A 12,719-nucleotide genomic window follows, 5' to 3' on the forward strand; every position below is an offset into this window, starting at 1 on the left:
TGTCGAGATGGATGTCCATGGTGTTACTCTCCCTATTGTTGACCCACCAATCAACTGTGATCCACTGTTGTTTGTGGAAACGCAGGCTGCGGTGAACCGGTTGAAATGGGGTAAAGCTCCTGGGTTATGTGGCATCCATGCTGAACTTCTCAAGGCTGGTGAAAATGCTGTACTCATGTCATTGAATGCAATTCTGTGCTCTGCCTGGAACACAGGCATCATCGCAACTGACTGGAAGAGGCGCCTTGTTGTCTCTCTCTGGAAAGGGAAGGGTGATGGTCAAGACCGCAACAACTACTGAGGGGTGACGCTGCTCTCAGTGCCGAGGAAGGTCTTTGCTCAGATAATTATTGATGGGGTTCGCCACCATCTGCTTGAGAACCAGTGTCCAGAGCAGTCAGGCTTTACACCAAAGAGGTCAACGATTGACCGTATCCTTGCCCTTCGTGTCCTCACCGAATGCAGACGAGAGTTTTCGCAGGGGCTGCTTGCAGCCTATATTGATCTCTGCAAAGCGTTAAATTCAGTGAATAGCGATGCCCTCTGCAGGATTCTTGGTCTTCGTGGGGTGCCACCAAAACTGATCAATCAGATGTCTAAACTATTCTCTGGTACTGAGAGCGCTGTGAGATGAGGTAATGCCATCTCTGACTTATTTCCAGTTGTTACTGGAATTCATCAGGGGTGTGTACTGGCCCCACACTTTTCCGCACTTGTATGGACTGGATTCTTGGGAGGATGTCGGAGAGATCAAGCTGCGGTGCATCATTTGGGAATGTCAAGATCTTTGACCTTGATGTTGCAGATGATGCAGTCATCTTTGCGGAGACTTTGGATATCCTTTTGGGTGCCTTCGAGATGCTGAATGAGGAGTCAGACCAGCTGGGATTACAGGTTTCCTGTGTCAAAACTAAGATGCAGGCTTTCAGTGACATCTTGGATGCTGCTATCTTGTCTGTACCTGTTAGTGGTGAGGATATTGAGGCAATAGAGAGCTTCACTTACCTTGGCAGTGATATTCATGTCTCTGCTGGCTGTGAGTCAGAGGTCAATAGACGTCTGGGTCGGGCCTGGGGAGTCATAGATTCATTGGACTATAGGGTGTGGCACTGACGAAAGTCCAAGTCTTCAGGTCCTTAGTGCTCCCAGGCTTGCTCTATGGATGTGAGACTTGGACTCTGCCGAGGGATCTGAGACGGCAACTTAATTCCTTTGGTACCAGGTCTCTACGGAGAATCCTTGGCTATCGCTGGTCAGACTTTGTGTCCAACGAGCGGTTGTTGAGAGAGCCTCAAATGAGATTTGTTACCCGCATAGTCTGTGAGCGTCAGCTGCGGCTGTATGGACATGTGGCTTGTTTTTCTGACGCTGATCCTGCTCACCAGATTCTCTCGGCGAGGGAGCCTCGTGAGTGGAGGAGGGCAACGGGCCGACCACATGCCCCATGGTTGCAGCAGGTTGATCAGCATCTCAAGGAGATGGGGATGGACCAGGCATCTGCCTGGATGATGGCCGGATGTAGGCCCTTGGAGTACTGGCGGAAAGTGGACCCAGCGACTCGCTGCTCTGGCGCAAGCTCCCATACCTGTCCTGACCTGCCCTGACCTCCTCCTCAGCTACCTTAAACAGTTCTGTTGGTATTTTGTCAGCACGTGGTGCTTTTCCATTTGCCGGCTCTTCCAAGGCTCCACGTATCTCACATTGCAGCTCCACTACAAGCCTTAGATCCTGAAAAATAGAAAATTTAAAAAATATATACATTAATTATGGTCATGCTGATCCTCTGTAGCTTGTCTGGATGTAATTGACCCAGAACTGTAGGAAGAGTAGTGTGACAAACATACAAACAAACCCACAAACAAACACTATCCATCCATCCATTGGGACCATACTCTGTGCAGAGCGTTGGTGCTGCCTAAGCAGTCTTCTTGGCTAATGGACACAATCCTGGACGGGTCGCCACTCCGACACGGGATACCAGCAAGCGGGCACTCATTTTGCCGACCTTGGAAGGATGACAGGCTGGGTTAACCCCACCTGGTATGAATTCAACAGCTGAGCAGGATTTGAACTCAGAACCCTAGGATCCCAAGCCCACCACCCTAACCATGAAGCCAACACCAGGCATAAACAAACACAATTAATTAAAGTAAGGATTATATTTCCTTCATGTAGTCAATCACATATGTAAAATTTTGCATTGGTCAGTTAAGCAGTTTCAGAAAAGGAGATTCTTTAATGTTCTCTTACGATCCAACATGGCTGCCATAGCACATGACTGATGACATCATAATATAATGGGCGTAAGCCTGGAACTTATAACACACTTTTCTCCAAACATATTCTGTTCATACTTCCGAAATCTTCACATTATGTGTTTCATGTATTTGCGCAGGTGATAGCGGATTCAAAAAATCGAATTTAGATTTTATTTTCAAAGAGGGAATCGATGACGTCACAATCAGCAGCATTCGGCGGCAAACCGACAGCCGGGTCCCAGACGACGTGCTTTACTTAACTAAGTGCATCAGTTCAGGACGTTTGTTCATCTCAGCATTTACGACTTTTATCCTGCCATTTTGTTAATCTGTTGATGGAGGTAATATAGAAACGATGAATATGTCAAATCGTTCGTGTTACTCATCCGGCACTGTGTGTCAAGGCCAACAATCTAAAGCGACCGATCTCAAACGCTACCATGGGCACCCAGACACGCCACCAATATGAACTGAGCTGTTGAATGCGGCGCAAAATATCCAAAGAAACTACCGTAACCGAGTATTGTGATCCGTCTTGTCCGCCATACCTGCCGTAGACGGGTATCTGCTAGTTGTTTACAAATAATGTTTGTTTCCTATGGAAAGTTGATCACAAATTTGAAGTTTTTCATTGATTGGTTAAACAGTTTTAGAGAAGAAGATTGTTAAAGGTTTTCCTGTCATCCAAAAGTGTGGCCAAACTAGATCGAAATTCAAGTACTTTTTGGGAATTTAAACCTGATGATGACCACAATATAGATGAAGGGGTAGGATGCCATGAACAAGTTTGGTCACAATCACATCAGCAATTTCAGAGAAAAATTGCAAGTGTTTACAGACTGACAGACAAACTGATGGACAGAGCTGATGCACTGTCCCATAAGCTCGCATGAACTATGTTCCATGTGAGCTAAAAATGAGGAATGTTGCCAAGGATTACACAATACAGGTCAAGTAACATTTCTATTGTGGTCCTTTTATATATTTTTATATATATATATATATATATATATATATATATATATATATATATATATATATATATATATATATATATATGCAGGGTGTTTCAAAGAGAGTGATGCAACTTTAAATGTTTATTTAAAAAGAAACAGAAACCTCAGGTACGTGAACCAAACATTTCTTCGAAGCTGATGACACGGTATTTTCTATCACTGATTGCTATTGCAGTAAGTCACCACTAGTGTTCGAGTGAGTGAGAGCCCAAGGTCTGAAATTGGCATTTACGCAAAATCCTTGTAATTGATGTTCTCAATGTGTGCCCCTCCGCGGTTCAGACAGGCATTGATCCTGACTCCAAAGTTCTATCCATCTTTCCTGTAGGTCTCATGTGGCACTGCCTGGAGGTAGTCTGACACCTCCTGCTTCAGATCATCCAGTGGAGCAGGGCGGTTGGTGTAGATAGAGCCCTTGGCAGCCCCCCAGAACCATTAGTTCAGAGGGTTTAAGTCTGGGCTATGGGGTGCCCAGTAATGAGCAGTACCCAGGGCAACGAGGCAGTTTCTGAAGAGTTTCTGCAGGAAACTGATAGTGTTAACAGCTGTATGCAGGGATACACCATCCTGCATAAACCAGGTCATGCTGAGCTGATTGAGGGAGACTTTTTGGGCTAGTTCATTCTGGAACTTCTGGAGCACAGCCCGGTAGCGCTCACCATTGATCGTCACCATCCTGCTGTTGTAATTCTCAAACCAGTAAGGCCCTAGCATTCCCAATCTGGCATTGAAGGTGCAGAAGCATGTGACCTTAGGCCCTTTCAGGTACCTCTCAGTGATATCCTCAGGTGGTTCTGCCACCCAGAAAATCTTGTTGTAGTTGTCAATGGCACTGTTCAAGTGGAAATGGGCTTCATCACTGAACCAGTTCAGGTTTATCCAGTTTGGGTACTGCTCCATCCTATCACTGAGCCAATTGCACATATCAAGTCTCCTTCTCATGTCATTTTGACTCATTTTATGCCTAATAGAGATGATGCGTGGGAAAAGCTTCAGTTCCTTGGTGAGGATACACCATACTGATGTTGGTTTGATGCCTAGCTCCTGGGAGCGCCGGTGGTGGGACTTATTGGGACTGTCCACTGCAGAATCCCGCATGGTGTCGATGTTGGCTTGGCTCTTGGTTGCTGATGCTGGCCTGCCACTGTTGCCCTTGCTCTGGTTGTGCACTGTACCCTTGTGCTCAAAATGTTTCACAATACATTGAATGGCACAATTCGTGGGTCCATCACATGTTCTGAAGTCGTATTCCCGGCAGAACCTCCAGCGGGTGTCGGCATATAATTTAGTCTCATACCACAGAGCTACCACTTTTGTCTTCTGCTTCATTGTCAATGGCATAGTTGAGCTGCAGAGCTAGAAATCTCAGGGAACAAATACCATGATAACACCACCAAACCCTGAAAAATAAAATGGTATCGGTCAAAAAACAAAGAAATGTCAGGAAGTCAAAGTTGTATCAATCATTTTGAAACACCATATACAGTACATGAGGTAGGGGCCGTCTCTGGACATCTCAAGCTTTTGATGCAGTCTAGCTAGCATCCTGCCCTGTTCTCCAACCTGTCTGCCTATGGAATCCAAGGCCAACTCCACTTTTTCCTCCTCTCGTAGCCGACGTGTGGATCTCGATGGAACCCTTTCATCTCCTCTCCCTGTCAAGGCTGGAGTACCACAAGGCAGTGTTCTTGGCCCCATATTATTCCTAATCTTCATCAACGATCTCACCGACTGTAAAATCCTCTCAATCTCTTTGCTGATGACTCCACTCTCTGCCATGAGATCGCTCACCTTTCTGGCAGACAAGCAGCAGCCTCTTCCCTCTCCTCAGACCTTGACAAAATCACAAACTGGTCAAACATTTGGAACGTGGCCTTCAATTCTGAGAAATCTCTCCCTCTCTCCCTCTCTCCCTCTCTCCCTCTCTCCCTCTCTCCCTCTCTCCCTCTCTCTCCCTCTCTCCCTCTCTCCCTCTCTCCCTCTCTCCCTCTCTCCCTCTCTCCCTCTCTCCCTCTCTCTCCCTCTCTCCCTCTCTCTCCCTCTCTCCCTCTCTCTCCCTCTCTCCCTCTCTCTCCCTCTCTCCCTCTCTCCCTCTCTCCCTCTCTCCCTCTCTCCCTCTCTCCCTCTCTCCCTCTCTCCCTCTCTCCCTCTCTCCCTCTCTCCCTCTCTCCCTCTCTCCCTCTCTCCCTCTCTCCCTCTCTCCCTCTCTCCCTCTCTCCCTCTCCCCCCTCTCTTTCTCCAAAATGTCCAGAAGTTTATAGCTGATGATGCACCGTCTTTTACATGACTTTATATAACACGTTAAATTAGCTCTTCATGCCTGTTAAACTAAAAATAATTACTTTACTCCTCTCTGCGCACGAGATTCCATATATTTTGCCAATTTCACAGCCAAAGTACCGCTAAAGTGCAGGTTTGTGTTCCGATTCATGTTCTACAGTGATCAAAATATAGAATTCAATTGGAATTAAGTAGTTCCTCGATCATTGACTGATGTCTGTAGACAGACAGACAGACAGACAGACAGACAGACGGAGTGAACCAATTGCTTCACACCGCTTTGCACGAAGCACGCAGGGTCAAAGTATGGTAAATTACGTGTACATGTATATCATTAAAAATTTGCACTTCTTGAAAATGGCAGCTTGGCTGCCAGGGAGCTATCATTTTGTTGGGGCACAACTATATCACTTATGCTGTACCCCTATACCAGTACACAGGTGCTCATTTTGCCAACCTCAGAAGAATGACAGGTTGAGTTAACTCCACCTGGTGCTAATTCAGTGGCCAACGGGGCTTGAACTCAGGACCCTAACATCCAAAGCCAGCCACCCTAGCTAGCCAGAGAGCCAACACCAGGCTCATTAGCACCACTGAAATCCAAAGACAAAAAGCAAAAACAAATTATGACACCTTTCAAATTTTATCTCGATCTTTGTAACATAGAAGCTTGTTTGTGGGTGTTTTGTTTAAAAGATTCAAGAGCGAAAAGTTTCTCGTGTATTTATCGCATTAATAAGACCTTTTACTGATTTATTTTTTTATTTCACAGTACAATGTGCTTTGAGGGATCTCTCGGTTATAATGGGTGTCATTAGTTATTTGCTTTCAGGATTTAAGACATGTTCTCATAAAGATATTTTCTCACCAGATTATTTTTCTGCTTACCTTTCCAGCCCATTTCAATGAAGGATGAAATTCTAAAGATAGAGCAAGAGAAGGTAGAATGTTTGCTGCCTGAGCTCCGTGGCAGCGAGAGGTTAATAAAGGCACAGGTTTGGACCAATTCCTCCTTACTTACGAAAGAAAACTTTGTGTTTTAGCAAACATGCAGAATAATCTGCACCCAAATAAGTTCATGTAAAATGTAAACATCACCAGTATATTGCATATGCATGTAAATGGCAACCCCCATTTGTTCTCCATTGAGGCCTACACTTGAATTCCACAAGTTTGATGCAAACATGAACTCAAAGCTAAAGTTTTCTTTGGGAGGTTCAGGATTGTATTTGTATTTTGCTCGAAGGAGGAATTGCTGCAAAGGAGGAAAGTGAAGCTGCTGGAGGAGCAAAAAATTTGTTGGAAGCAGTCTGAGGTAAGGGCAGCAGTTAAAAAAAAATCTAAATCCAGTAGCAAAGATGGGATTTTAGAAAAACGTGATGGTGTCAATGTGTGCGCACATTTTTTTGATTATGTTCATCTGGAAATGAATAGCTTCAATGTGTCCATTATGATATGCATCATCTGGAGGTTGGTTCTAGTGTTTGCTTTTACAACCATTAAAGTCATTGATAGCAGAATCTGCCAAGGGACCAGGAAGCTGTAATTTTGTGAGGCGACTGGCACACAATGGGCTGTTCTTTTCTAAGGATCCATGCAATCATATGCTCGCAGAATGACAACAACCTTATTTCCTCTGAAAGGACAGCTGGTTATTTGATGCAGCACCCATCCTGGGAAGCTCCAGCACAATAAGATGTAGTCTTATCTGATTCTAATGGCAATTTAACTGAGACAACTCAGAGATGATCATGCAACCCTGAGAAGTTCTGCTATCCAGAGGGGAAGCACAGCTTGGAAAAGAAAATGTAGAGAATGACAAAAGTGATATAAAGATTACTAATGTGCATAAAAATGTCTCGACCTTAACATATCTTTTCTTAATCAAAAATGAAAGAGGCTTCAAATGCACAAAAACTTTTCTAATGATTTTGAGTACAGTATTGATGTGACCATCGGTTCACCAAAGTTAAAGTTCAAAAACGTTCATCATATATCTCCATTCCAGTTTTCTTTTTTTACAGCATGTAAGGATGAATTACAAGGACATGAGTAGAACCTGGGTTCCGAGCATTGAGCCATCGATTCAAATGAGAACACTAACAGGTCAACTCGGATATTATTTGATGACATGATTGCTCTCGTAACTAGAACGGCTTTCCGGAGAGCGTGCAGTCTCACCTTACCCGCTCATTCTGAACAAAAATTCCATCATTAACTGAACACGCTACTATATATTGTAGTACGGGGACGTCACATATATTGCCATTATCCGTAGTTTTTGTGATTGATTATTAAGATATTTAACGACCATTTTTGTGCACAAATGTGGGTTGCCATTAAGGCTAAATTGCGTCAATGAAGGTGAATATGAAAACATTTTCAAACTATATTCCCATAACTAGTCGATCATATGTATGACGTTTCACATCGACCTGTTAAGCGGTTCTGGAGAAAAAGATTGTTTGTTTCTTGTTTTGTTTTTTTCTTCTTCAACATGGTCACTAGACCACATGACTGATGATGTCATAAATTTCATTCTTCATTCCCATCAGATCATAAATCTGATCAATGAAGTTTCATATTTTTTGGATAAGCCTTTTGATTCAACCAATTATGGGTGACATACAACTTCAACGATGATGTAATCGTTATCACCCTATATACCCCTTTGGGAGTTGATGACATATGCTAAGATTCAACTTTTTTTGTTCAGCAGTTTCAGAGATGTCCAATTTTTTCCCTTTAATCCAATATGGCTGCCATACCATGTGACCTATGATATCAGAGTTATTAATTAATTATGCTCCATGGGGAGTCCTCCTATGTTGAAAGTTTTGCTTCCATCGGACAAGCGATTGGAACAAAAAAATATGGACACACACACACACACACACACACACACACACACACACACACACACACACACACTAAAGACCCTACAGTGGCAGCAAGGACAGGGCGGCATGATTTTCCGCTTCCTCTCACCCGGGACATGAAGGACTGAGAGCCTCGCTGAATACATCACTTTTGAGGGCAGTGAGGACCAAGACGAGAATGGCAGCTTCAATGGAACGAGATGCGCTCGAGGTGCCCAGTGTCACGCCGATCGACATGCGTGTGCGGCACAGCCTCTGACCTGCAGCTTGGCAGGATTTGTTGACCCCGTGCTGTAGGGAGAGAGGACTCAAGCTTTGACAAACTCCCTCTTGCAAAGTTTTGCCAACATGGAACTGAGATCTGTGGGACCAAGGACCACGCTGACTACAATGACTTCGATGTGAGTAAGAACCATGCGTTTTCTCCATGCACTTAACAAGCGTTCTAATCCCTCATCACATGATCATTATCTCCGTCTCAAAATTGGTAATATGGAATCAGGAAAAGTAACCACCCCCATCTCACCCTCTCAAAGCTTCATGTCCCCCCTTTCTGCCACCCTCCTCACCCCGCTCTCTAAATGCTTCCCCCTCACCTCACCCTCAAAAATTTTCCCCCACAAGTCAAACTTTCACCTGCACCCCACATACACAAACCCTCACCCACATTCCTTGCACTCAAACTTTCTCCCGCACTCCTCACACTCAAACCTTTTCCCACATCCCACACTCACTCAGACCTTCCCCCACACCCCACACACTCAGATCTTCCCCCGCACCCCACACACTCAGACCTTCCCCTGTACCCCACACAATCAAACCTTCCACCCCCCCCACAAAGCTTCACTTTGCCTCCACAAAGCCTCACCCCCCATCCTGAACCATCTTAATGCCTCCTCCCTCCCACCCCCATCTCTAACTGTGTGGACCTCAAACATCTGACGTCTTCGCTCGAACCTGACAGATCTCTCAATGCAGGCCGATATCAATAAACCAGATATCAACTGTTTAAGAGATTCCTTCCTCCTATAGGACATCCCCGACTCCTTAGTTTCTCTCACCGGTTACCGTTTCCTCCGATTTGATAGGCCTGAACCATGCCCTGATGGTGGAGTTGCACTTTACACCAGTAACTCAATTTCTCATTGCTCCTGTACTGACTTTACACCTCCCAACCTCTCGGAGTGCCTCTGGCTGTGACTTCCCCTCCACTCCCACTTCTTGTTCATCTGTGCGTTATACCATCCCCCTAACAGTGACGACTCCATCGACATCTCTCTCAGACAGCATGGGCAAACTTTTAACCACTCATCCCAACTCTCTCTTCCTCATGTGTGGCACTTTCAGTTGCCACCATGCAAATTGTCTGGGTGTTGGTACCTCTGTCACCAGCCATGGCACTTCAGCAAAGGACTTCTGTGACTCCATGAAACTGACTCAATCTGTGAACTTTGCAACCCAGATTTCTCTAAATGGAAAATCTTCCCTTCTGGACTTGGTGATGACTAACTTTCCAGCAAATGTCTCCTACTTTTTATCTGATCATATGTTTGTGAAAGCCAACGTCTCTCTGGCTATTCTTAGAGAACTGCCTCAATGTTGGTGAGTCTGGCATTTCACTCAAGCAGATTAGTAGAGACTGCAAGCAGCCCTTTCTCTACAGGACTGATCTCCAATATCCACTGTCCGTGATGTTAACTCAGCCCGAGAATTCTTCCACAGAATCCTGCTCTCTCATGCACAGATTCATCCCATCTTGTCTTAAGTTATCCTACCCTTCTTCCCACACATAGTACACTGAATCCTGTAGTGAGGCAGTTGCTCTGAAGCAACTTGCCTCCTCTTTCTGGAAGAAAAATTCGACCAAAGGCAATCTCGGTGCTTTCCAAAAAGTCCACAACAAATGTGAGTCCACTCTCAGGAGAGCAAAAAGTAACATCTGTCCAACCTCAAGAATAAACTTTCAAACTTCACTCCATCCTCTAAAACCTGGTGATGCCTTGTTAAGTCTATCTCTTGAGTATGCCCCCCCCCACCCCCCACTCCATCCCTTCCCTCTCTTCAATTGGTACCACAGCTAACTCCACTCATGAGAAGGCTGAATGCCTCAATTCTATGTTTGCTTCCAAATCTTGTGTCCCCAACCTCTCACTCTCTGTACCCATCCTTTCCTGGTGTACCCAAATGCTCCTGGACTCTGTGTCTTTTGCACCTGATAAGATAGAGAAGGTTCTTTCAACCTTCGACTGTGACTCCACTACTGAACTGGAGGGCATCAGCTCACGTGTCCGAAGAACCTGCTCTGCTGCTCTTGTACATCCTCTCTCTCTGCCCTTTTCACTCGATCATTTGTGCTAGGTCATCTTCCATTTGCTTGGAAATCCACCAACATCACTGCACGAGATAAGTATGGGACCGCCTGTCCTGAAGCTCACCTGGATCAGGAGCAACAATCACTTAAACTCCCCTTACACCCCCTTGCACCCTTAAGTTTTTCTTTAATGCCGTGAACAAACTTTGGTCCACCAAGGGTGATGAGGGTTGTGGTCAAGTTTCAATGAAATACTGCGTGTAGTTCTGAGGAAAGAGCAAATACCTATTTTGGGGTCAAAAACCACCCCTCCCCCCTCCCCGTAGACCCCCATAATGAGCGCAGATTTTGATGCGGTCAATAAACTTTATTACATCACAGGTGATGAAGGTTGTGGTCAAGTTTCATCAAAATCATGTGTGTAGTTTCGGAGAAGAGAGCAAATACCTATTTTGGGGGTTAAACCCACTACCCCCCATCCCCAGACCCCTTTATGAGTGCAGATTTTGATGCGGTCAATACACTTTGGTACATTACCGGTGATGAAGGTTGCGGTCAAATTTCATCGAAATCATGTGTGTCGTTTTGGAGAAGAGAGCAAATACCTGTTTTGGAGGTCAAAAACACCCCTGTAGACCCCTTAATGAGCGCAGATTTTGATGTGGTCAATGCACCTTCGTTAGGCATCAGATATGAAGCCCGTGGCCAAGTTTCATCAAAATAGTGTGTTTGGTACGAGCGATAATGACTGAAGTGTTGACGGACTCACTGACTGACTCACTGTGATTAACTCACCTACGGACACTGCTCAATCACATAATCTCAGTTGACCTCAGTCCAGGTGAGCTAAAAAAAATGAGCAAAAACTGATCCCTTCACTGCAGACCTAGAAGCTTACTTCCCAATCATCAGCAAGGCCATGGAATCCATCATCGCAATTTATATTAAATCCTTCCTTTTCTCCATCAACCTCATCTCAGATTACCAATTTGGTTTCAGACCAAGTCACTCCACCTTGGACATGCTGCTTCGACTCGCCTTACATTGGAAGGAGGCCCTCAATGTCAGATTTGAGTTTAGGGCCGTCTCTCTGGACATATCTCATGCTTTTGATACAGTCTGGCATCCTGACTTGCTCTCCAAATTGTCTGCCTATGGCATCCAAGGCCAACTCCACACATGGCTTTCTGTAGTCAATGTATGGCACTCAACGTAATCCTTTCATCTCCTTTCCCTGTCTCGCTGGAGTTCCATCAAGGCAGTGTTCTGGGCCCAGTCCTATTCCTGATCTTCATCAATGATGTCTCTGACTCTGGAAAATCCTCTTTATCTATTTGCTGATGACTCTAACCTCTGCCATGACATACCGCATCCTTCAGTCAGGCAGGTTGCAGCTTCTTCCCTCCCTTCAGACATCGAAAAAAAATCACAAGCTGGTCAAACACTTGGAATATGTTTTTTCAATCCTGACAAATCTCACACTCTCACTATCTCTCTCTGAAAGGACCAGATGAACCCCCCCCTTCCCCGCCATTTATTTTCTGAATATTACTCTTGAGGAGGTTGAATCATTCAACCTCCTGGGTCTCACTATCAGCCATGAGATTTTGTGGACAAACCACATTTCAACATTGGCTTCCAAAGCCAGCCGCCCACTGGGCATCCTCCATCATAAAGTCCTTCCTTGGCACACATGAATTCCTGTCTGCCTACAAGGCCTTCATCTGCAGCTTGATGGAGTAATGCTCTCCCCTCTGGGCTGGCTCCCCTGCCTCACACCTTCAAGGCCTTCAAGATCATTGGAATCTCCCGTGCTGACATTGAGTCCCGAGATTCTCATTTTGCCATCACAGACAGATCAGTGGTCTCTCTGTCTTCTACCGCCTCCTTTCTAGTCTTGCATCCTCTGTTCTTTCCGTGCTTTGTCCCCCCCAGGTTTCTGCAGGGCTCACATGGTCCACCCTCAACCCTCTTC

The 12,719-nt window shown here is 45.2% G+C and overlaps 1 protein-coding gene across 8 annotated transcripts in view; it reads left to right on the top strand.

Annotated features, from left to right (window-relative positions):
* The window catches only part of CEP164 (centrosomal protein 164), a 95,451-nt gene that overhangs the window by 45,529 nt on the left and 37,203 nt on the right, over positions 1 to 12,719 (top strand). For 6 of the 8 annotated variants that reach the window (XR_015056650.1, XM_085875772.1, XM_085875771.1 and 3 more), the window contains exons 14-15: positions 6,451 to 6,549; positions 6,801 to 6,869. The exons of the other annotated variants lie outside the window; for them this stretch is intronic. Coding sequence is in view for 5 of the 6 variants with exons in the window: in XM_085875772.1 (XP_085731898.1) it covers positions 6,451 to 6,549; positions 6,801 to 6,869 (168 nt within the window). In the remaining variant the exon portion in view is untranslated. The remainder of the gene's footprint in view (positions 1 to 6,450; positions 6,550 to 6,800; positions 6,870 to 12,719) is intronic. 8 annotated transcript variants of the gene reach the window in all.

The sequence above is a fragment of the Eptatretus burgeri genome, chromosome 3 (genome assembly GCF_056783735.1).
Source record: "Eptatretus burgeri isolate ZD-2024b chromosome 3, Ebu_testis_v1, whole genome shotgun sequence".
Taxonomy (NCBI): domain Eukaryota; kingdom Metazoa; phylum Chordata; class Myxini; order Myxiniformes; family Myxinidae; genus Eptatretus; species Eptatretus burgeri.